We start from the raw sequence: 26,289 nt of genomic DNA on the forward strand, positions 1-26,289 counted from the left end.
TTTTCTGGATTTGAATTTGTTGCTCTCTCTGCGATATGCTCTTCAAGCTCCAAGATCTCACACACACACACACACACACACACACACACATCCTCCAACCTTTTCGATTCTTTTTTTTTTTTTTTTTTTTTTTTTTTTGCCCATTCCCAACTAGAAAATTCGTATTAGATTTCAAACCCAAAACCTATTCTTTTATTGGTTCCTTCAGTACTTAGACTTGAATAATTCAATCCCAAATAATTTCCAGTATTGCAGGCAACGTTCATGTTTCCACTTTGCATACCCACTTTCTTCCTACATGTGAGCTCTCAATGGTTTTAACAAAACCTCATTCAGAGTGTAAAGAATAAGAACAATGGGGAGAGAGAGAGAGAGAGAGAAGCGGGAATTTTTTTTTTTTTAAGCTGACATGGCATTTTATAATGCTAATTAATTTTTTTTTTTTAATTATTTTTGTGACAACATAAGCATGAAATGTGCCAGCAGTGCACACTGTTTGCCATGTATACCATTTTCCGTTAGTAAGTTAATGACAATGATCAAATTAATTGCAAGTTGAAAATAACAAAGACCAAATTTACTGCTACCAAAACGTAGAGACAAAATTGAATGAGCCCCTAAATATAGGAAACAAAATGGTATTTTCGCCATAAAATAAACATCAAAGTAGATATTAGCCAAAGCTTATTTTTATTCTAATATACAATTTCAAGAGAATCAAGTGGATATCAGATCCACAAAATTTGCTTTGACTTGTACAAAACTTGAAATCAGTAATCTCCTCTCCTACTGCTGACAAGATCACTAACAAAAACATCCTCGTCATTTTCACACTGTTCCAAGTACTCTTTGTATGCAGGATTATAAGCAGCAGCATAACGCAGATACTTTGCTGCTTCAGTTTTTCGACCTTCGTTATATAATGCACTGTAAAGCAAATTCTCAGGTTCAACATTTCAATGTTGAAATCAATCGTGATAAAGAAATGGGAATTATATGAACTAATTCAAGTAACTGCTCTAACTCATACCTTGCCAGCAATACCAAACCATCAAAATAATGGGCTTTGCTCTTTGGATCATCTGGCTCTTTCAAGCTTGCAACCCTTTCTAGGTGTATTATCCCTTCAGCCCACTTCCCCTGCCAGGTAAAAAAACAAAGAAAGTAGAAATCAGATGAAAAAGGGATAAAAGCAATCAGTCCATGAGCATACGGACCCAACTATGAAATTTATAAGAACTAGTTGGGTGATAGCATTAAACTGAAGGAGAAAACTTAGGTACAGCTCTTTAGGTGCTATACTATAGTTTCTCCATTCAAACACATGGCTGTTTTGTCCAATGCAGTACAAATAGTATTACAATAAAGCCAAGGTGACAACAACAACTTCACAACATGTCAACACCACCTAAGTTGCCTGCCACCTCACACCTGGACCCACAACAATTTACAATTTAAAAACATTTTTTATGGCCCGAATATGGAGATGTGAAATTGTGAATTTTTGTTGTTACCTTAACTTTATTGATAATGTTATCTTTCCCAAGCACAATCAAAATTATCACAACCATGTGTTGAAATTTAATTGGAAAATGCAAGGTATAGCGCCTTAAGAACTATACCTAAATTTTTCCCTAAACAAAAAACAGAAAGCATGAGGACCAAAAAAAAACAAGTTACACTGTTGTATTAGCATGTTCCTTAAAAATGTGCCTTAATATTCCTTGCAATTTATATGCTGTTTACAAGTAAAATGAAAGAGAATTTACTGAGCTTCACCTGGCGTATACAAGCAACACCGGCCCACTGAGATGAAAGAATTATAAGATCAGTATTCTCAACGTCTGTTGGATTTCCACCAAGGAAAAGCTGATAAGGAGTAAAAATAAAATCTGTGATTTATTAAGTGAAGAAGGCATATTCATACACAAATTAAAAGTACAACAAAAAAGAATAAAAATGCAAGCAACAGGGACTCCTCAGTAATTATTCCCAAATGCGTCCTTTTTGAGTAAAGCAAAATATATATGGCTTCTACATGACATTCCGATCTCTTGATGATCATCTCAGATTGCAGATATGAACCAAGCATTTTACCAAGGATAAACAAACCTTGAAAGTAAAAAGGAGCATAACAAACAAAAACGATGTAAGACCTTGGAGATAGCACGCTCAAAGTATCCGGTAGCCTCTGCAAGCTGTCCATTCTGCAATAATGTCTGCCCCATAACAAGCAAAGCTCTTAAGTAATCAGGATCCTTCTCAAGTGCCAGCCTGTAAATCAAAAGTTACTAACGCAATTCAACAGCAAGGGACATAGCTACCCCTAGCAGCAAAACATAAATCTTAAAAAGGGAAAAGAAGAAAACCAAAGAGAAGGGTTAGTTACCACAGCAAAGGAACTGCTCTTTCTCTTTTCCCATTTGATAAAAGTTGGACAGAGAGCTGTCAACAATAGCACCCATGAACATTGAAAAAAATTGTAACATCTTTCACGTTAATATTAATATAATTTACCAAGGTTTGTGCTCATAGCCACTCACAGCTAGCAGTTCTTTAGGGGATAAGTTCTGTACAGAAATTTTCTGCTTCTTTGTGGGAGAATCACTAATTGTTAGTTGAGCAGTAAAATTTTCCCCCGAATTTGCTGCTGTCGTTGGAGCAGCCTTGACAGGCAAACCCAACTTTGCCCGAACAACGGGATGTTTGAGACATAATTGCTGCACAGTTGATTGCATGTAAGCTGTCTTGAAAAATTATTTGATACAACTTGTCTACAGATTAATGGCCTCAAAACATTTTATAATGAATCATAGTTGTTACATTAAATAATTAAATTCACCATTTCCTAATAGCTTAAATTTTTTGGACAGTCAGTAATTTAACATGGTATAAGAATAGAAGATCCTGAGTTCAATCCTAGCTTTACTCTACCATCTCCCATTAAAAATATTAGAAGTCCCACATGTTGGGCCCCACTTATTAAGAAAATTTTAGACCCACAAATGAGGGGGAGTGTTAGATTAAATGATTAAATTCACTATTTCCTAATTGCTTATACTTTTGGGACAATCAGTAATTTAACAATAGTATTTGGCTATTAGCCCTACAACAAGCAATGATTAATCTCAGAATAACCCAGAAAACTTGACAAATATTTACCAATTAATATATCTATCCAAGAACAATGCATCAAAGATCAGTAAATTAACATAAAGAATCCTTTTCAAATCAAATCATAGGTAGAATTCAATTGATTCTTTTAGTGAAACTCAGTTGAAATGGTTCATAAATTGAATTCTATTGTTTTTGAGCAAACTGAAAAATAAATTAAATGAAACCTGTTGTGTAGTTTGGAACATGGAAGAAACAAAATTTAATCCATTAATTTTTTAATATTGTCCTTAATGAAATATTAAGAGACACCACATGTGAATTTATGATACTGATAAAATTAATAATGTATATAGTGTAATACTAATTTTTCTTTTTATATTGGCATAAACTAAAAAAGCTGCAAACACAATAAAATAAGAAACAAGTTGCATACAATTTAAAGCTGGCCATTAAAGAATAATGAAAGAAGCTGGCCACAGGCACAAGTCTACCATTCCACACCACAATGCAAAGGTTCATCTGATTGTCCTCATTCAAAATAAATCTCCGCCCCAAGCCCTCACCACCATAATCTCTAAAACCCCACAGCCCATTTTGCCATGTTTGTGCCTCCTAGATCTTAGCCCAAGTTTCTCCGAGACAAGAGACTCTTCAAGGGTACAAGTAACACTGTCACTTCTCTTTTTATTTATTTACTTAATTTTTAAAGTTTTTTTTCATGTAAATTACCTATTTGGTCCCTAACTTTTACGCTAACTGTGAATTTGGTCCTCTAACCTTTCAAACGTGAATTTTAATGTGATGAGCTCAATGGGACACCACCTCCCCCCCCCCCCCAAAAAAAACTCACAGTCACCACCATTCCCACCTCTGCTCCCCTTTCTACCACCCTCTTTCAACCAGCCACCTCCTCAATTTCCTGGTTTCTTCCCAACACAATTTCCATCACCTTTTGGCTTTTTTCCATCTCACCTTTTTTGTCCACCTTCTTCTTCACTGACCATCCCACCCCCATCTAACCTGCCTTTACAACCAGCGTTAGTGACTAGATCAACAACTACCATATCACCCACACCATTTAATCCTATCAAATTGCCTCCCCATAACACAACTTCTAAATCTTTTCCTGGGGGCAGATGGGGCAGTAAAGGTTCTTTTTGCATAGATACTAAAGTTTTTTCTCTCTCTTTTGATGGTGGGCAGGCTGATTTTTATGCTATTCATGAGAGTCACCGGAATATCAAAAGTTCCATTTGGGTGGGGCATAAAGGTGGGGCGTAAAGGATTGGAATGGATTCTCTTTTGTTTCGCCAATATTCGAGATTGGGTTCCAGGAAAGGATTATTTGTGCAAACGTCATAGAGAAAACAATAAGTTTTTCAAATTCCGGGGAAGATCGAATAAGGCTGGTCTTTTTGTGGATATAGTTGTGTATTATGGTGGAGCTCATCGTGGTTGTGTTATGATACCAGCTAGCTCAAATCGTTCTGGGTGGTGTTTGTTTATAAAAGAATTACACAGGTTCTTAACAGGTGAGAATACTGTATTGGTGGAAGGGATGACTTCCGATGGTGTTGTTGGTGGTGGTTCAATGGCTGGCAGTGGACAAAATGGGAAGAAAATGATCAATTATGGTAACCAGCGGAAGACAAGGAATTTTCAAATTTCTGGAGTTATTTTGAAGCATAACGTGATTATGAGTGATTTGACCGTTACTGTTTCTAATATAAATGGCAGACCCACACGTGAGTTTACTTTTAAGTTGACTTTTGCCAACTTGGTGTTGAGAGTGTTTAAATCAAATGAGGGAAAACGTGTTGTATCCTAGATGGAAGCAAATGTTTCTCACAAGCCCAATAAAGGTGGGCCTGAGGTTTTAAAAAGCCTGTTTGGGCAAGACAAAGCCCAAGTGGCTAACCCGAAAGGAAAGGCCCATTTGGAGGAGAATAAGTTTTCCTATCCGAGTGGGTTGGGCAAGAGTTTGCATAGCGATCAGAGTATGAGTGGGTTGAGCGAGAGTTCAAGGTTACTAGTGGTGGCAGCGGCATCGGTGGTGTCTGTGGCTCCGATGGGTGTCAAATTGCCAATTCTTAGTACAAATCCTCTTCCCGGTCAAGTCACGGAGCTTCTCGCCTCCATCTCGGTGGTTTCTCATCCCGATAGGGAAGTCGAAAGGCATTTTGGGGACGATTCGAGAATCACCATGGAGCCGCAACAACCTGGGCTTCTTGAAGTTGTGGGTTTAGGGTCAAACTCAGTGATGTCGACGCTAGAAGTCATGCCTTTGACTAGCAGTTATCAACAGTCTCTTCATCGTTCTCAGTGGGAAGCTTCAAATATCCCTTGTCTAACTTGGATAAGGAGGTGGATCCTTGGTCCAAGGAAGAGGAGGAGGAGGAAGTATTTACGGGGGCCCATCCCAAGAGTGTCAAACCAAACAGGTATGATGTTATTGGGTGCTGAGTTTGTAGATGGGTTGCAAAATGGTGAGTGAGCTTCTATTTCTTCCATGGGAACAAAGTAGGGTTGACACCAGTGCTTCTATTAGTGGGGAGAAGCAACGTTGTCCTCTGGACTGTGTACCGCTGTCTCGGTGGGATCCTAGGGCAATCAAGGATAAGGTGTTGACTATGGTTGATGAAGAGTGAGTTTGAGACAACTAAGGTGGATTAATCGAAATGGGTGTCTACAATGATGAATAGTTTTTGCAAGATGGTGGGTTTTCCTATTGTAAGACATGAAGCTCAGTGTGTGGCTTTATTTCGTTTACTGGAACAAGAATGTCTTGAGGTTGTAAATGATGGGTGTATTCGGAGACCTATTAAATCTAGTCAGAAAGGTCTTAGAGAACTTCGGGGTCTAGTATTCACAGTAAATTATGACAGGTCCTCTCGTAATAGAGGTTCGTCGAAGGGTTTGGGGGCTATTGGTAGTTACAAATGACTTTAAGACTCCTTTCTTGGAATGTTAGGGGATCGAATAATCCTCAAAAGAGGGAGGTTTCTAAGAATCCTCTTAAGGAATGGCGGTGTGATATAGTATGTCTCTAGGAAACTAAACTTTCTTCATTAAATTCTACTGTTGTGCGAAGCTTATGGGGTAGTCCCTTCATCAATTGGGCTATCCTAGATGCGGTTTAAACATCCCCCCCCGGGGGGGGGGGGGGGGTGGTGGTGGTGGGGGTGTTCTACTGCTTTGGGATAAGCAGGTGGTTGAGAAAATTGATGTTATTGTTGGTCAGTTCTCAATCAGTGCACTTCTTAGAGGAGTATTGGATGGTTTTGAATGGGTCTTTACTAGTATTTATGGTCCAAATGTAGACCAACATAGGGCTGCTTTGTGGGAGGAGTTATCCAAGGTACATGTTCGGTGGACCACGGCTTGGTTATTATTTGGAGATTCAACATCATTAGATATCCTTGTGAGAGGCTTGGTTGTGAGTCTTTCAGCCCAGCCATGTTTGGATTTTCGGATTTTATAGAGAATAATTACCTAGTGGATTTACCATTAGATGGGGCTTCTTTCACCTAGTGTAGGGATTCTAAGCCAAAGTCTATGTATCGTATTGACAGGACTTTGGCATTTGGGGATTGAGTGGATCATTTAGGAAATGTGTCTCAAAGGATGCTTCCTCATGTTATTTCTGATCATTGTCCGCTTTTGGTGGAAGCTGCTGAGGTTAGAAGGGGGCGTTGTGCTTTTAAGTTTGAGAATATGTGGCTAAAAGTTGAGGGTTTTGTTGAGAAAGTTCAACAATGGTGGAATGGGTATTGCTTTATGGGCTCTCCAAGTTTTGTTCTGGCTCAGAAATTAATGGCTCTTAAAGAAGACCTAAAGAAGTGGAATAAGGAGGAATTTGGAGATTTGGCTTTTAGGAAGAAGAGGTTGTTGACTGAATTATTGGGTCTGGATGCTAAGGAAGAACTACTAGGCCTTTCGAATCAAGAACAATCAGGCGGAACACAGTTAAAGGTTATATTGAAGTTTTAGCTAATTTGGAAGACTTTCTGGAGACAAAAGTCCCATGCTCTGTATCTGAAGGAGGGAGATAACAACACACACTTCTTTCATAGCTTAGCGAATTCTCATGGAAGAGTTAATCACATTAGGAGCATAGAGGTAGATGGTGTTTTATATGAGGATGAATCTGTTGTACATTCTCAGGTGGTCCAATTCTATCAGGATCTTCATACATAGACAAATATGTAGCGCCCAACTGTGGATGGGTTGGATTTTGCTTGTATTGGGGAAAATGAAAGGCTGTCCCTTGAGAGGGAGTTCTCGAAAGAAGAAGTTACCCAGGTTCTGACGGAGATGGAGGGGGATAATGCCCCTGGTCCGGATGGTTTCACCATGGCTTTTTTTCACAAATGTTGGAAGGTTGTGGAGGTTGATGTTATGGCTGTATTTAAGTACTTTCACGGGTATTTTTTGTTTGAACGGTCTCTAAATGCTTCTTTTCTCTCTTTAATTCCCAAAAAAATAATGCTATAAATATTAAGGACTTTAGGCCTATTAGCTTGGTGGGCAATGTGTACAAGTTGCCGTCTAAGGTGTTGGCGAATAGGTTGAGGGTAGTGTTAGACAGTTTGATCTTGGAGTCTCAAAATTCCTTTGTTGGTGGAAGACAAATTTTGGACTCAGTGCTTATTGCAAATGAGTGCCTAGACAGCAGATTGAAGTGTCATTCAGCGGGTGTAGCTTGTAAGTTGGACATAGAAAAAACCTATGATCATGTAAATTAGGATCCCTTTTTCTATTTGTTGAATAAGATGGGTTTTGGGTTGAAGTGGAGGGGGTGGATTAAGGCTTTCATAACAACTGTTCGTTTCTCTGTTCTTGTGAATGGATCCCGACAAGTTTTTTTTGGAAGTTCTCGTGGTTTGAGACAAGGTGATCTGTTGTCCCCTCTTCTTTTCCTTTTGATTATGGAAGTTTTAAGTCGGATTCTGAAGAAAATTGAGGACCACTTCGTGGTTTTCATGTGGGACCGGTTAACCTTATTGGGGTACGCATATCACATTTGTTGTTTGCAAATAATACCATTTTGTTATGTGATGCTTCTAGAGAACAGTTATTGTCCATTAGGCTGGATTTGTCTTGTTTTCAAGCTTTTACTAGATTGAAAGTAAATGTGGGGAAGAGTGAGATTGTCCCAGTTGGGGAGGTTGGTAATATAGGTGTTTTGGCTAACATTCTCCATTGTAGGGTGGGTAGCTTGCCTATGAAATATTTGGGAATGCCATTGGGTACTCCGTATAAGATAGCATCCATTTGGAATCCTATTTTGGAGAAGATGGAGAAGAAACTTTCAGGTTGGAAGCATCTGTATTTGTCTAAGAGAGGTAGACTTACTCTTTTGAAGAGTAACCTTTCTAGTCTTCCTACATACTACCTATCCTTGTTTACCATCCCTGTAGCTATGGCTGATAGGTTGGAGTGTATTTAGAGAAATTTTTTATGTGGGTCTTTAGAGGATTGTTTCAAATATTATTTGGTGGCTTGGGAGAAGGTGTTTTCACCTTTAGAGATGGGCGGTTTGGGGATTAGGAATTTAGTGCATTTCAATTAAGCCCTATTAGGAAAATGGTTATGGAGATTTGGACAAGAACCCATCTCTAGCGGAGGGTTGTTGCCACTAAATATGGAGAGGGTCAAGGGGGGTGGAATACTAAAGTATGCAGAAGGGCCCATGGGTGTGGTCTTTGGCGTGGTATTAATGACGGTTGGGAGAGATTCTCCAAACATTTGGCCCTAGTAGTGGGTGATGGCTCTCGTATTCTTTTTTGGCATGATAGGTGGGTTAGGCATATCTCTCTTAAAATGCTCTATCATATGCGTGTTCAAATGACAAGGAAGCTTGCAATTCTTATGTATTGTGCCATCAGGAGGGTAGAAATGATAGATTTTGGAATTTGAGATTTTATAGGAACTTTCACAAGGGGGTATTAGAAGCCACCTTCTCTTTCCTTGATTTCATTCAATCTTGAATTCCTAGGGGTGTTGGGTGTGATACTTCCCATTGGTGTCTTAATAGGAATGGTAAGTTTGATATTCGGTCCTATTAGAATAAGATCCGGGGTGGTTCTATTCCTAGTTCCCTTGGAAGAGTATTTGGAAAGTTAAGATTCCTAAAAAGGTGGCTTTCTTCATATGGACAGCAGCTAATGGTCGGACACTTACCTTGGATAATCTGATGTTCTGGAGTCTCTCTTTGGTGAATCAATGTTGTATGTGCTACTATAATGAGAAATCAATGGATCATCTTCTCCTACATAGTCCTATAGCTCACTCATGGGTGCAAATGTTACAGGTATTCATGATCCAATGGGTCATGCCAGGTTCTATGGAGAGTTTGGTGTTTTGTTGGAGTTATTGGCTGGGGAAATTTACTTCGGACATATGGAATATGGTTCTTGGCTGTTTGATGTGGGTTGTTTGGATGAAAAGAAATCAATGCTCTTTTGAGGCTAAAGAGAAATCGCTTGTTCAATTACAAGCTCAATGCCAGAGTACTCTTTTTGATTGGTCTAGGTGCTAGGGTTCTTCGAATTGTTCTTCCATCATTGAGTTTCTTTCTTCCCTTAGAATTGTCCCTTAAGTTGCTTTTTTTTATCTTTGTTGTTGTTTGTTGTTTTTCTTGTGTTCACCATCATAAACACCTTGTATTTGCTTTACTCTTTTTTTCTTCATGATTAATACTATTCTTATTACTTATTAAAGATAAAAAAATAAAAAATAAATAAATAAATAAAAAAACCTTTCAAACATGTTTTGGTATTATGTCAAAATAGTGGTCCCTACCGATAAGCGATGCCTAGAAAATGTTGACGTGACTAATGGCCAAAATAAAATATTATTTTCATGCTACATAGACTGCCACATGTATTGCCACATCAGCTATTAAAACACTCCATTTACACATCAGATATTAGGTTGAAAAATTCAATATATAATCAGATATTAGGTTGAAAATTTCAATATATAATTTCTTAAAAGTTAAAACACCAAATCTGCTCCATCAAAATAAAAACACCAAAACTGTAATCAAAAAGAAAAACCCATTTGATAGATCATCTCTCTCAAGCCACTAGAATCTCTGCCTGTCCAGTGAAGACCACCCACCCAAATCCATGCCGTTTCATATCAACCTGTCCAAGCCTCCACATCTCTTGAATCTTCCATGCCCGACAAAGGCCTCCACCCCTGAAGCAAGCCGAACTCTTCCACCTTCTCCTTCTGACAGAATCACAGTTTATGGCGGCATATAGAAGTTTTTTTTTCCCTTAATTTTTTCAGTCCTAATTGTGTTATTTTCAAATTTGCATCTTATCTGAATCTCCCATTTTTCAATTTCAATAGGATTTCAAAACTAAATCTCCCATGGCTACACACGATGCACGTTGACACTGTTTTTTCTATGCAACTAGGATCACTCTTAATCGTGGAATACATTATGATGCCCATTCAAATATGCTCCCTTTTTTTCCAAGTCTTCTCTGCAATTAAATAGAGATAATAAAAAGATTGGGTAGCTATTTTACTCGCCTACAGTCTTTAACTTACTTGTCAATATATTGAATTTTGGTTTTCCTTGAGATTTGATTAATGATTTGGTGTTTTAACTTTCAAGAAATTATATATTGAATTTTTCAACCTAATATCTAACATGTAAATGGAGTGTTTTAATTGTCAATGTGGCAAAACATGTGATTGATTATGTAGCATGAAAATAATATTTTATTTTGGACGTTAACTACACCAGCATTTTCCATCCATCACTTCATGGCAAGGACCGTTTTGACACAATACCAAAAGATTAGGGACTAAACTGACACGTTTGAAAGATCAATGACCAAATTGACACACAGTGTAAAGCTCAGGGACCAAATAGGTAATTTACCCCTTTCTTGTTCTTCTTTTTGATAAATGCGAGTTGAGGGGGGGGTCTATATAAATAAGCAAGCCGTCATTTAAAAGAGCCAAGAAAGTGCAATATAGTACAAAAGAATTTTATATAATTCACATAATAAGCATATTGATTGTCCTTTTTCTAATCACATAATCTTTCTTTCCCATACAGTTCTTTCCTACATTACTCATTTTTTATTTTAACGGGACAGCTTTGGAAAAAAATAATGAAAGTGTGAGTTGTACTTTCTTAAGTGCATCTCCTTTCAAAAAAGAAATGATTAGTAAGCTACACATTCACACACACTTGATGGGTCTTGTTTTAGTTATATAACCCTTACAAAGAGAAATGACAGAAAAGAACAGTAAAGGAAAAATCAAGAATCCAACCACAAATTTGGATAACATTTTAATCAAATTTCAAGAATGCAATGCAACAAACTCTTTTATATTCATAGAAAGACAGTACAGTGACTCACCTGAATGACACTGAATGAACTATTGGTAACCCAATAGACTAGACTTCCCTGCAAAACCAATATAGAGTAATAAATTTGCATTTTAAACAAAATAAGGGGAAGAGGAATAGGAGCAGGGAATTTTGCCAGTAGATAAAGTGGTAGCAGTAAGAAAGAACAAGAATACAACAGGGAAGCTTTAAACAATCCACAGTAGGTGGCCCAAACAAGAACAGCTTTTAGCCCTAAATAAGGATGTACAGCGACTTAATTGCCATTGTTCCTTGACATATTTTTTCTCAGTAGGAAATTAAAGCGTGCCATGGAAACCACTTCATTGTACAGGACAGCATACTTTTCAAATGACAGCTATGCAAAATGCCTCAAATAACATCAATTATCCCCCCCATAAAAATTGTTATATGCCTCACAAGATTTATACCATAGAACACATTTTAATGCTCCATAGTCACAATATGGCTCCAAACCATGCCAATTTAATTGATACCACACACTTATACCTTTTAAAGCAGGTCAACCTACAAAATTTTTGACAAGATGACATGGACTTCAAAGGACATTGTAGCATATAGATTTTTTTTTTTTTTTTTTTTTTTGTGGATACGAAAGAAAAATTATATTAAAAAAACTACAGTATGCATGAAAAGCACAAAGTAGTAGATAAATACACAAAGAGGAAAGAAAAAACAGAAAACTAATTGTAGAAAAGAAGAGAGCTAATGAACAACAGGATGGAGTCACAAGAAGTGAGTCCCCAAGCCCGAGAACAATCAAACCAATAACCACTAAAAGAAGCAAGCAATTAATCATCAGAACTGTCCACATCCTCAAACGTGTGGCGATTACGTTCCCTCCAAATGCACCACAATAAACACAAAGGTACTAAATTCCAAATGTCTGACGAGTGTTTCCCCAACCAATTCCTCCATCCAAACATAAGATCGAACCCCGCTCTTGGTAGGACCAAAGAAACTCCAAAAGATCGAAGTACACCATAACTGTTGAGCCTTCTCACAATTTATCAACAAATGGTCCACAGTCTCCCCACAATGTCGACACATGCAGCACCAATCAACAAAATCAAACCCCTTATTCTTCATATTAACCCCAGTGAGTATCTTATTCCAAGCTGCAGTCCAAACAAAAAAGGAAACTCGTCTAGGAGCCTTCACTCCCCAAATACCTTTCCAAGGAAAAGTGATAGAGGAAGAGTCCCGTAGAACATTATAATGCGAGCGAATGTCAAAATTCCCATTGTTCTTCAAAGTCCACCTCAATCGATCATCATCTTCATTTAAAGGGACAATATTATCCAAAAAAAAAAAGCAAAAAATCATCCATAGAACTCACCTCCCAATCATTTACACAACCCAAGTCCTCCTTTCCCCTTCCCTCAGCCTAGTCAAGGATAAAGCAACAAAAGCCTCTTTATTAACAGCTAGTCTATACAAAACTGGAATATTATTGGAAGAGGTTGATCCCCACACCAACAATTATGCCAAAATTTCACTCTATTCCCCACCCCAATCTCCAACCTAGCATATAGTCCAACATGAGTTCCTGCATTCTTAAACTCACCACTACTAATGAAATAATTGAAACCCTATAATAGACAGAAAGCTCAAGTGAGCGGTTACTTATCCTTTGCATAAAAATAGTAACTAGTCAGTTTTAAGTTGATCTAAATTTACCTGGCTATGACCTCCAACTAAAATAACTTCCTTCTCCCATAAAAATCAGGTGGAGGGTTAGGTCATAGGATGACTGGGATAGTAATTGGCAGCCCTTTCAGAGACTTACAATAGATGAGGGAAAGCTGGTTCTGGTGCTCAAGCATTAATTTGGGATGTTTCAGATGATGGAGAGCTCTCTTTGAACCTTTCTTAGTTAGTCTAAAGTTGAATTGAGTCTTATTTTATTGTTGATTTTGTTTATTTAATACTGGATCAGTTTTAATTAAGTTTTACTAGATTCCATATTTCTGGAACGGGCTGTCCTTGACTGTACCTAAGCCCACTGTTTTGTGTTTTGAGTCCTTTTCCTATTTGTTTCTTATGTATTTTTTTCTTTGTTATTAGTAATCCTAGTCTAGTCTTTCAAGGACTAGCTTATTTAGAAGTCCTAGTCCTTCTAAGAAAGGATTTAACAATAGCCTGTATAAAGGATTTATTGTAGTCAGATAATATTCATGAATTTTAATAAAATTCTAGCAGCTTGTTTTTTTAGGTTTGAGGGTGTGATTGTCTTCCACCTAAGTGTGATTGCTTAGGATAACCTAGGTGTTATTGCCTAGTATTTTATCTTCCTTTATTTTATGTTCTATTCATTGTTTTAATACCAAACAGCCAAAAAGGAAGATAATTGGGAACAAAGAAAAATGGATTTCACTATCAATCACAGACAATTAAGAAACTTCCATGAAGGCAAGCTAAGACAATACTTATGTTATCCAATTTAGCACGCGTAACATTGCAGAGGTTGTAAGTATAACCTAGTTTTACCTGAGGAATGCAGTAACCAATAAAAAATAGAGGCAGCGTTAAAAAATCCAAGTAGAATTTGTAGAACTGCAACAAGAAAGAGAATTCCAATTAGTTATATGACATTAAAACTAGAAAAAATAGACTCCTTCAAGATTCAATTAAACCAAGGACAAAGTTTGGATACAAAATTAGTTGTAGATTAAAGCTACAACTTTACTCTATTTTTTATTGAGTGTGAATTTTGACAAACTCGCCATTAGATTACATTTCCTCTTTATATCCTCCATGCTTGCAAATTTTCAAAAAATTAAAAATCAATAATTATGTCATCAATCAATTGTTTATATTGATGTTTGTTAAGAGCGTAAAAAACATGCAATCCATCAGTTAGATTTTTAAAATATGTAGCAATGTTAATTCTTTTAAAGGAAGTTGTAGTCTTCAGCTACAACTAATTTTGTAACCAAACTTTGTCCTTAAACCAATTATCAAAAATATAAATTCTAGAAAACCAATATATTCAAGTGCAATAAGATAGCAATATCAATGGAATTTGTACATAATTTTTCTACTTACTTTTGCTAATAAGTCAAGTGGGCCAGTCAAATTTCGAACTGAAGATGTCCCAAAAGAAATCTGGTGAATCCATCAAGCAGAAATCAGCTTATATATATTTTTTTTATTAACAAGATTCATATATCAAAATTCGGTACAAGCATATGATGTCACAAGAAATTTAACACATTTTTAGAGGATATGACAAGATTATCCTGACACCAACTATTGAAATAAGAAACATCTTTGAGTGGCATTGGTACATTAGGTTATCCACAATTTATAAATTTGTAGACGTTGAACATTTTTTTGGGATAGGTATTGAAAGACTTTTATTAAAAATGCATCATATTATGAGGTCCTTTAAGGCGCCAATGCTATATCCTTCCCGTGGAAGAATATTTGGCACATCAAGGCCCCTAAAAAGGTCTTTTTTTGTTTGGAAAGCAGCTTGGGGGAGGATTCTGACCTATTATAATGTTCTCAAGAGAGCTTTCTCTTTATTTGGTTGGTGTTTCATGTGCCGTTATAGTGGGAAAACAATGGATCATTTACTGCTCCATTGTGATGTTGCTCAGGTTATGTGGAGCGTAGTTTTAGATCCGTTGGGATTCATTAAGTGCTACCAAAAACGGTTTCTGATCTTTTAATTGGATTATCAAGGTGGTTTGGGAAGACCTCTTCAGATATTTGGAACCTTGTTTCTTATGTTTGAAGTGGATCTTGTAGAGGGAACATAATAGTTGCACTTTTAAAGATACTGAGAGCTCAGAGTGTAAGTAGGAATCCTTGTTATTTAGGACTATGTTTGATTGGTCTCAGGTCCCAAAAAAATGTAGAAAAAGAACTTGCCCCGTGTACACATGCAGTGTACAAGGGATGCTACAAAATCGTCTAAAGTTACATAAGTCTATAAATTCAAGTAAAGTAAAACATTTAAGGTTTGAGGTGTCAATGGTTGAACTGCTGGCCAGGGTAATCAATAAGCATACAAGCAACAACAATTAGAACTTAAATGTCCTTGGGTGGGCTAAGATGTTTGGAAACTTTATACCATAAACATAATGAGGAACATAAACAAGGTAGCAAGCAATTTTTTTTTTCATGGCAATTACCAGTGTTGGCAGGGGAAGACCTAGGATTTCAAGCTAGGGGGGCCAAAGAATAAGGAAAAAAAAAAAAAAAAAAAAAAAACCAAATAGATATCCATATAGTATTAACAAACTATCAACCAAAATAAATACACAAAATCATTGTTTCTTAATACATTAAGATGCAATTATCTACCAACAATGACAAAAAAACACAAAATAATATTGTTTCTTCAGCTATTGCAAAAAAAAATATATATATATATATATTTTCACAAACCAAAAATTACTTTTGCTACTTTAATATAGCATTTAATATGTCTCATACAGTAGTGTTTTTGGTATTTGGTGTTCTAAATACTAAATGTTTAGCATTTAGAACACCTGATGCTAGTATTCTAATACTGGGCTAACTAGGATTTTTTATTTTTTATTTTAAAGTTTTGTTTTTGTCAAGTTTTTGAGTTAAGTAGTTGCTAGTTGGGCTAGGCTAATTAAAAGGGAGGGAGTCTAAGTTTTTGGAAGAGAGAGATGGGTGGTTTGGGGTTTAGGAAGTTAGGGCATTTCAATCAAGTCCTATTAGGAAAGTGGTTATGGAGGTTTGGACAAGAAGGAACCCATCTTTGGCAGAGTTGTTGCCACTAAATATGGAGAGGGTCACGGGGGGTGGAATACTAAAGTATGTAGGAAGGCCCACGAGTTTGATCTTTGGCGTGGTATTAATGAAGGTTGGGAGAGATTCTTCAAACACTTGGCCGTAGTGGTGGGTGATGGCTCTCGTATTCTTTTTTGGCATGATAGGTGGGTTGGAGATATTTCACTTAAAATGCTCTACCCTCAGTTATATGCGAGTTCAAATGACAAGGAAGCTTGCATTTCTTATGTATTGTGTCATCAAGAGGGTGGAAATGATAGATTTTGGAATATGAGATTTTATAGGGACTTTCATGAGAGGGAATTAGAAGTTGCCTTCTCTTTCCTCAATTTCATTCAAGCTCGGATTCCTAGGGGTGTTAGATGTGACAATTCCCATTGGTGTCTTAATGGGAATGGCAAGTTTGATATTCGGTCCTATTACAATAAGATCCGAGGTGGTTCTATCCCTAGTTTCCCTTGGAAGGGTAAGGTTCCTAAAAGGGTGTCTTTTTTCATGTGGACAGCAACTCATGGTTGGATACTTACCTTAGATAATCTAGTGCTCCGAGGTCTCTCTTTGGCGAATCAGTGTTGTATGTGCTGCTGTAATGAGGAATCTGTGGATCATCTTCTCCTACATTGTCCTATAGCTCACTCGTTGTGGGTACAAATGTTACACGTATTTGGGATCCAATGAGTCATGCCAGGTTCTGCGGAGAGTTTGGCATCTTGTTGGAGTTTTTGGCTGGTAAAATTTACTTTGGACATTTGGAATATGGTTTATGGTTGTTTGATGTAGGTTGTTTGGCTGGAAAGAAATTGGCACTCTTTTGAGGCTAAAGAGAAATCGATTGTTCAGTTACAGGCTCTATGCCAAAGTACTCTGTTTGATTGGTTTAGGTGCTGGGGTTCTTCGACTTGTTCTTCCATCATTGATTTTCTTTCTTCCCTTAGTATTATTCCCTAAGCTGCTTTTACTATCTTTGTTGTTGTTTGTTGCTTTCTCTTGTGTTCATCATGAACACCCTATACTCGTTTTATTCACTCTTTCTTCATGATTAATACTATTTTTATTACTTATCAAAAAATATATATATATATATATATATATATATATATATATATATAACCTATAAAAAAAATTTCTTTGGGCAGGGGCTTAAAATTTTTTTTATTTTTTTTCTTTGGCCCTAGGGCCCGGGCCCCCCGGGTCCATCCCTAAGTGTTGGTAAAAGTGTCAAATACACTTTACTGCACAGGCCTCCAATAATTTATAAGCAAAGTAAAACAAAAGCACATACTTTCTTTCTTTTTTTTGATAAATAACAAAATATCATTAATCAGGACCCAGGCACCAAGAGTGTACATGGAAAGGAGTACATCAAGATCGTAAATTACAATGATCAAGCATAACAAAAAGATTAGAACAAGAAAAAGAAGAAAAAACAGAACACCAATCAAACAAAGAGTGGAAGAGGAGAGATTTAATCTCAAGAATCGACCGTTCCGTTCCCTCAAAGCATCTAGTGTTCTTTTTTTTTTTTTTTTGGATAAGTATAAGAAAGATATATATTCAAAAAACTGCTTTATGCAAATAAGCACAAAGCATATCAAAGATTACAAAAAGAAAGAGAAAAGCAAAAAAAGGATAAAAGGAGCTAATTAAAAAGAAAAAGAGAGCTAAGGAACAAAGGGAGAGATTCACAAGATGTGAGTCCCCAAGCCCTAAACCAATCAAAAAGTGAACCAGTAAAGAAAGCAAGCAACTGGTCATTAGATCTATCTAAGTCCTCAAAAATTCGTCAATTTCGTTCCTTCCAAATACACCATAACACACAATGTGAGACAGCCCTCCACAAGTCTATGTTGCAACAAAAGCACATACTTGATTGAAGTAAAACGTACATTTTTTCAAACATAGTGTCTGTTTGGCAAAGATTATTTTTGCCAACTTATTTTACTATTCAGCTTATTTTTGCTACTATCCATGGGTCTCATTATACTATTTCAGCTAATTTTTACCTTTATCTACAGTACTTTCAGCAAAAAATTTTCAGTTTCAGCAAAATAAACGAACCTCAAACAAACTCATAATATATAATAACCTCTAATAAAAAAGATTCATAATAATAATAATAAAAGTACACAAACTAAAAATAGTAAATCTATTAGATCAAATATATAGTGCAATTGCACAAAGAATGCAAGTTAAATTTAACATGAGTTATTTCAATTTCTTTAATTTTTTATATAAAAAATTCAAAATAATTACCAATGGCTAATAGGATAAAAATCTAGTCACATCAAGTGTTCGTTTAGAACAGCTTATTTGGCTGAAACTGAAAACTTTTTTATGAAAGTGTAGAAAAAATGTTAAAAAATAAGTTGAATAGTACAATGAAACCCATGAATAGTATCAAAAAATACAGTGAGACCCATGAATAATAGCAAAAATAAACTGAAAGTGAAGATAAGTTGAAAAATTCAGCTCATCCCAAATGCACACTAAGTTTAAACACGACATTTTTTATTTAATTCTATGGTGTTTAATAAAAAATACATAACTATGATAATTATGATCAAAATGAAGCATACAGTTCAATCAAAATATATCCAGAAGGAAAAGACTAAAACGCACAAGAATAGTAAATATCCTTGTTCATGGGCCTTTTGATATAATGTAATTTTTTTTTTTTTTGGGTGTAATACAGTACCCTAAGAAAAGTGTTTGTATAATAAATCAGTGGTCCATGTTATTTTCTTCAATATGGAGTTTTTAGCAAAAAACTTAAAAAGTGCGGGTTGCTCAGTACATGAACTTCACTTCAGCCAAGCAAAGTGCTTAGACCTGGAGCTTTGAGCTTTGAAGCATGCCTCAGGTGTGCTTTTAAGAACACTGGTAATTACATCTAAATCAACATATAATTAGTAATATGTAAGTCAATGACCAAGAAGAGTTTCATTCTGTCACATGCTATATTAAAGAACAAATAAGAGAAACGTGTCACAAGACTTCCCTAAAAAACTACATATATATGTGTGTGTGCGTGTGTAAAGGTGATACTTTGAAGAACAAGAAACTATGATATATGATCAGATTTCCAAGCATTGACAAACAACTACAATAAACTTACCCTGGGGCAAAGTTATGACGTCCATTTACATGTGCTAGCCCATATTAGCCCTTTAGGACAACAAAGTTTTGCTGCTAAATAAAAATTTTACTTATACAAATCGCTACTGATTGCTAGTTCAGACAAAAGGAAAAAAGGTACAAATACATTGAAAAGTGTAACCAAAACTATACTCAAGTTGTAAAAAGCGCAAGCACATACACCCATGTGGCCATGTAGGGATAGATTTGTGAAGGAACCAAAGATATGACTCACTGAACCAACACACCAAAGCTAAACCAGGATGGTGCCTGGAATTATTTGTGGCATCAATAAGACGACAGTGTCTTGAACCTTTATACATAGTATTTTCCATTTTGGAAAGCACATAAAACTTGGAACATAACATGCATTTGTTTTTTCTTTAGGAAGATTCTTTTTACTATACATAAAAATTAGAACACAGTCATGTAACAAGAAAAAAGCATGATTCAGTCTATAAGCACCAACTGAGCTGAGTCAATAAGAATGACATCTCTTTGCAATAAAAGGTTGTCCTTGGAGATTCAACTGACATCTCTTTGCAATAAAAGGTTGTCCTTGGAGATTCAACCCCATGATCACTAAGAAAAGTGGGGTATAACTGCATGTTATGATAACTAGTGCACACCGACTAGAGAGCCAAATACCTGAACATTAATATAGTGCAAGCCAGCAATCAACAAAGGAAAGATGGGGCCCGAAACACCGTGTGAGAATTCAGTCAAATTTTGGAACCATAAAGCACCACCCTGTAATGAATGTGAGAGATTTATTTCCAGTAAAGTTAAAAAGTCATAATAAATATCAACAATTCAAAACTGCAACATGGTCAAACATTCTCTACAGCACTATAAATTTTCCAGAATACAAAGATGGCAAAGATGAGCATCACATGTGGCAAGAAATAAATTTCCAATGTACTCTAGATTTCCAGTAATGTAAATTATATTTATGAGGAAAAACAAAAGATGCTGTATGAGTTTCAGCTATAACTGCATTTAAGATGCAACTTGAGATTAGGAGCTTTGGTAATTTTACCATCACAGGACCAAGACTTAAGATACTCAAGAAATAATTAAATAATTCTTATATGTGCTACATAGCCTTATAGTTATAAAATTGTATACTATGACAAGTGACAACATCCCAAATAAATGTGCCAAACTTATATGAAGTTGTTTTCTGGAATTCTTCTACAATGCTATATAATCTTTTCAGTTTTTTGCAATAAACACAATCTAAGATAGAAAGATTATATACATCTATTCTATATCATCAAAAGACGCATGCCTGACTTCAGAAAATTTTAGTGAAAAACCATGCCCAAGCAGAACGCAATGTATACAAAAGGCATCCTGACTGGTTTTCAAGGACAGAAGCATGAGTGTGAATAATAAGGAAATTTCTAGTTGAAGCTTCTTAAGAAAGTTTATTGCACCTTGCATACAGGTTCTTTACAAAAATAATGGACCAATCTAAATTCATGTCAGGTCAATTCTTAATTTGACCTATACTAGCCTTTTCTCCATCCATCATCTGTAATTTTTTTTACCCACTGGAGTGTCATGTGCGTAAAACATATCCTGATGGTCATTTTCAGGGATAAAGGAGAAATATAATCAATGGAAAATTTTCAAGAAAGGTAGCAGCTTAATAAGAAAGTTTATTTTTACTCTCAGTTAAATAAAATACAAGGTCTTCAGCTATGAATATATGAAAGCTGTAGATCATGATATCACTACTTACAATAAAATGAAACTAATATTTTTGAAACATAATTGTTTAAATTTATCTATCTCGTATGTCAGTTACTTACACAATCAAACCCAGGATGATGATCCAGCGACATTCTTCTAATGCTAGTCATCCACAAGAAAAAGCATGGTACCTGCAGATAATTTTAAATACAAGCAAGATCAATTATTACAGAAACTTCGTCTATGTAGCTACATATTCAGGCTAATATGGTTTTCATAATTCAGTAGGAATACAAATTTTATTTAATTTGTCTCCTCACCGCATCAATCATTCATGGACTCCCCACTTTTGGTGCTTTCATTTTATTTATACAAAGTAAGTAAACACAAACTGGGATTGGCTCAGTACAAATACAAAAGAACCAAGATCACCCACAGTTTGCTTGCAGCAGTTAATTTGTTATTAAAAGGCGAGAATATTAACTCAAAGACAATCAAGCTATCTGTAATTACAAGGAGAATGGGGAAAAATGCTGTTTATATAATGGACAAAACTATTCCAACAATTAAGGCAGATGTATCACCTGGATAGAAAAGTATGCAAGGAACCATAAAAATGAAGGGCATCCAATTGCTCTTCTTTCCTTTCGGAAGAGTGAAATTTGATCAATATAACTCTTTCCTGACAGAGGTGGTGGAAATGGAGGAGGCACTTTGAGAAATGCATATGAGAGTCAAACAAAAATTAATTGTAAGTTAAATAGATGAACAACACTGAAAAGGAAGAGGATTCCATGGTAAGAGAACCAAAAAAATGATATAAAACAGATCCTCCTCATAATAGATGTTAATAAATTAAAAGGTAGAGTGCTGACAATGATAATGTCCACCAGTCAAGGTTTATCAATTAGCAAAATAATGCCATGCTACTATAAATAATAACGGCTTGGAACAAAACATTATGGCAAGGAATAATTGAAATTAATAATCTCTAGCATGAAAAATGAAAAAAAAAAATTACACAAGAATTTTTGAGCTCATTCCCTTCTCTCAGCTTTCCTTTTGTTGGATACATGGAGTAAAATGGCAAGAGACAACATGAGTTAATGGAAAAATAATGGATAAAACAAAACAAAAAAACATATTAAAAATATTTTTTTTATTGGTATATTAAAAATAATATTAATAACAACAAACAGGTCAAACAAGATATTAAGGATATTGAAAGACCCACAATACTTGAAACATAGGTATTGACCAAAAAAAAACCCTAACCAAAGTAAAGACAGCATTATTCTTCTCACGTAACTTTCATTTGGCAACCTTTCTTAAATTAATATCTTGGGGCTATCTTAACAAACTATTATCACCATTCCTGTAGAATAATCATAGAATCCAAATTTGGCATGTATATGACTAATATAGCAGACTACATTGCAACTACAGGAACAGACAGGCTTCACATGCCCGCTGCTTCCATACAAACTTGTTCTTTCCTCATCGGTAAGTTACACACGCACCTAGTGGGTCCCAAACCCATGACCGCACATTCCACCTAGCACTTACAAGGGGAGGAGGTACCAATTAAGCTAGAGCTTATTGCCTTCCAAACAAACTGTTTGTTCTCACAACAGTATCCCCACGATGAAGTACTCTTTTCACTTTGTATTAGGTTGCACCTCTTTGTCACTTTTCCACCTAGCACTTGTAAGGGGAGGAGGTTCCAGTTAAGCTAGAGCTTATTGCCTTCCATACAAACTGTTTGTTCTCACAACAGTAACCCCACGATGAAGTACTCTTTTCGATTTGTATTAGGTTGCACCACTTTGTCACTTTTTTAATATAGTTCTTTTCCTTATCAAAAAATAAAATAAAATGAAAAGAAGTTCAAAGCAATAAAAAAGACTCCCATGCCAACTGACAATGCTCATTGGGGTTTTGTTTTTATGACAAGAAACACATGCTCCATAGACCATACTGAATCAATAATGCATATGAATTTTATAAGTGGCAATCAAATTTGAGCTAAGCAACAGCAATCAAAGGCAAACTAAACAAATGTACTCAAACAACACGTCATAACACAATTTTCAGCTTCGGAAGTTGGCTGTATGAGGCTGAAAGCTAGATCTATCAACTCCTACTACGCTTCTCGTGTTCCTGACTTTCATTGATAAGTAGAACACAGACAGTAAAAGATCGCTGGGTGATTTATCCATGCCTTTGAAACAAGTTACAGAAAATTAAGTTCAACAATAACCAAGCCTTGGTTCTAAAACTTTTGCGGTCAGCTCTGGAGTCTCAACAGACTAATTCAGGTCTAGCTTTTTTTTTTTTTTTATAAGTAAGAAGAAAATATTATTGAAAAAGGAATAGCAAGAAAAATACAAAGAGTTCATGTTAGTGAACAAAGAGTAATAAGAAACAAAAAGACACAAGCAGCCACTAAGCTATTCTAATAGACAAAAGAAAATCCATAAGAGTAGAACAATCCGAGAGACCCCAACAGCGAGACCAATCAAAGAGGGTCCGTTGGCATAAATCTAATAACTGAACCACAGATTTCCCATTATCCTCAAAAGAACGCCGATTCCGTTCAGTCCAAATAGTCCACATTAAACAGTGTGGAACCAAATTCCAAATATCAGAACTATGCTTCCCAAGCCAATGATACCAACAAAATAATAAGTCCGCAACTGAACCTAGCATAACCCAATCGATCCCAAACAACCAAAGCATATACGTCCACAAAGAATGAGCTCGGACAAAAAAGTAACAAGTGATCCACAGATTCCTCATTACAACAACACATACAACAACGATTCGCCAAAGGACAACCACAAAGTATAAGATTAGCCAAAGTTAGAATCTAACCATAAGCTGTTGTCCACATAAAGAATGCCACCCTTTTAGGAACCTTAACTTTCCAAATGCCCATCCAAGGGAAAGTAGAAGGAGCTGCATTTCGAATCTTATGATAAAAAAACCGAATATCAAACTTCCCGCTTCTTTTAAGACCGCAACGAAGACTGTCACACCCTCCACCCCTAGGAATCCAAGTTTGGATGAAATGAAGTAGGGAGTAGGAAGCCGCTAACTCCCAATCATTGAATTCCTTATAAAAACTAATTCAGGTCTAGCACATCTATTAACCATTATATCCTATCCAAAATAATGTGCTCTTTATATGATTGGATGAAATCTTAGATTCTTTGAATCTCAATTTGTAATTAAACTAGTCAATGTGCAATTGTGCTATCCAACAACTTTTTTTCTAATAGATTATTGTACCTCTTTTTCCATTTTCATCAATACGCAAGAAAAATCAACATGAATAGGAGTTCAAATGACATTATAGAGTGAACCAAAAAAGTAATTAAAAAGAAAATAATAGAAACAACTTAGAAGAATGAATGCAACAAAAAGCTACAAAGACATAGTTAACAAATATCAAAAACTCACATTTAGGAAATAACTCTCCAATCCTTTTCAACTTGTTAAGTTGCAAAATCAGTACTGGGAACAGTACAACTCTCAGTGCCAAAGTAGAGGAAGCAATAACTATCCACCTACAAGGTCATAATAAATTCATAAACTAAAATAGTGAATATATGTAAATAATTAGTAAAACACAAAAGGGAAAAAAAATAATAATAAAACATAAAAAAATCACCTAGCTCCTTGACACATAGATTATCAAAAAGCTCACTTTATAATTACTTTGTGTTTGGATTAGCTTATTTTGCATAAAAAATAGATGGGTGTAAAAGTAAAGTTGTACTTAGGCAAAAGTTGAGCTTTAAATAGTTGCACCTACCAAAATAAGCCAAATAAGCTAATAAAAAAGCTCATGGCTTTGGATTAGCAGTTGGTTCTAAGCTTATTAGTGTATGTACAGCTTTTTAAAAGCCTCACATTTTCAACACTTTGCCCATTTCAACAAGAAGCTAATCGAGACACACAATTCAAATAATAGCAAGTACTCAGATTTATTTACTTATATCTAAAATATAAAATAAAATACAATAAGCCAAAATACTTTTTGGTGTTATTTTGGTTCCTTGAGTATCAAAATTGAAAATAATACTCTCAACTATAAGATCATCGACAAAGTAACTCTTCAACCTTAAGCCATTTAATACCCAAAAACAATATTTTTTTTTTTTTTTTCTATTTTAGTTTAGAGCAATTTACGACTTCGACAGTGAGTTTTAAGCAAAATTACACCAATCAATATTTTTTAATTAGATGACAAATCCAGTGTTAGATTACATTACATTATTTTCGTATATTCTCCCTACTTCCAAAATCGAATACATAAAAAATAGAGAAATTAGTTTAAAAATGAGTTGAAAATAGAACAAAAAAGATAAGTTTACAAATCCACCGTTTTCCAACATATTCTAGGGAAACAAACAGAGAGAGAGAGAGAGAACATAATGAATTCAAGTTTGAACTAATTTTCCGACATTTTGTAGGGAAAGAAACAGAGAGAGAAGAAATAATGAAATAAAGTTTGCAGGTATTTTCGAACAATTAAATGTATGGGGAAAGAGAAAGATTACCAAGGCAATCCAGTGAGGTCGTGGTAGGCATCGAGCAACGAAATCAGGTGACGAACAGGAAGAATCGAATCTTCTTCGAGGGGAACATCTCCGCCTCCGCCTCCACCGCCAAGTGGAGTGGAGAAAGCGCGGGAATGGAAGAGGAGTGGGTTCACGCGGGGAGTGAAGCGCGTGTGGGGGGGAGGTGGGGAGAGAGGGTTTGGGTTTGGGTTTGGGTTTGGGTTTGGGTTTGATTGATGCACTGAGAAGAGAGTGGGGAGAAGGGAGTAGTAAGGACGAGAGCGACGGAGGTGGGACAAGAGTATGGAAGTTGTTGTCATCATCTCGTCACAGATCTTCACTCTTCAACCAACAACCTAGCTAGCTAGCTAGGTGTAAAGTGTAAGTGTAAGTGTGAGACTCCCCTTAAAATCTTCTTTTATCTCTCTCTCTCTCTCTCTCTTCTTCTTCTTCTTCTTCTTCCAGTTTTTAGAATTTTAGTTTGAAGATAAATTATTGAAACCGAGCAATATCTTTTGGATTTGGATTTGGATTTGAATTAGGGTTTAGAGTCCAATAAAACAACAGTGACTATGAAGAAGAAGAAGGCCACTCGTCTCG

At 35.9% G+C, this 26,289-nt stretch overlaps 1 protein-coding gene across 1 annotated transcript; it reads right to left on the reverse strand.

The window, feature by feature from the left end:
- Positions 1-610: 610 nt before the first annotated feature.
- Positions 611-26,071, reverse strand: LOC115975726 (ALBINO3-like protein 2, chloroplastic). The gene is made up of 14 exons (XM_031096629.1): positions 25,690-26,071; positions 24,587-24,693; positions 21,709-21,836; positions 21,244-21,315; positions 20,075-20,176; positions 14,567-14,626; positions 14,009-14,074; positions 11,508-11,555; positions 2,544-2,720; positions 2,390-2,445; positions 2,157-2,274; positions 1,780-1,869; positions 1,031-1,140; positions 611-927 (listed from the first exon to the last, which is right to left on the reverse strand). Exons 1-14 carry the CDS (start codon positions 26,010-26,012, stop codon positions 771-773), a joined length of 1,614 nt encoding a protein of 537 aa, XP_030952489.1. The 5' UTR covers positions 26,013-26,071; the 3' UTR covers positions 611-770.
- Positions 26,072-26,289: the final 218 nt, after the last annotated feature.

The sequence above is a fragment of the Quercus lobata genome, chromosome 2, assembly GCF_001633185.2.
Source record: "Quercus lobata isolate SW786 chromosome 2, ValleyOak3.0 Primary Assembly, whole genome shotgun sequence".
Taxonomy (NCBI): Eukaryota; Viridiplantae; Streptophyta; class Magnoliopsida; order Fagales; family Fagaceae; genus Quercus; species Quercus lobata.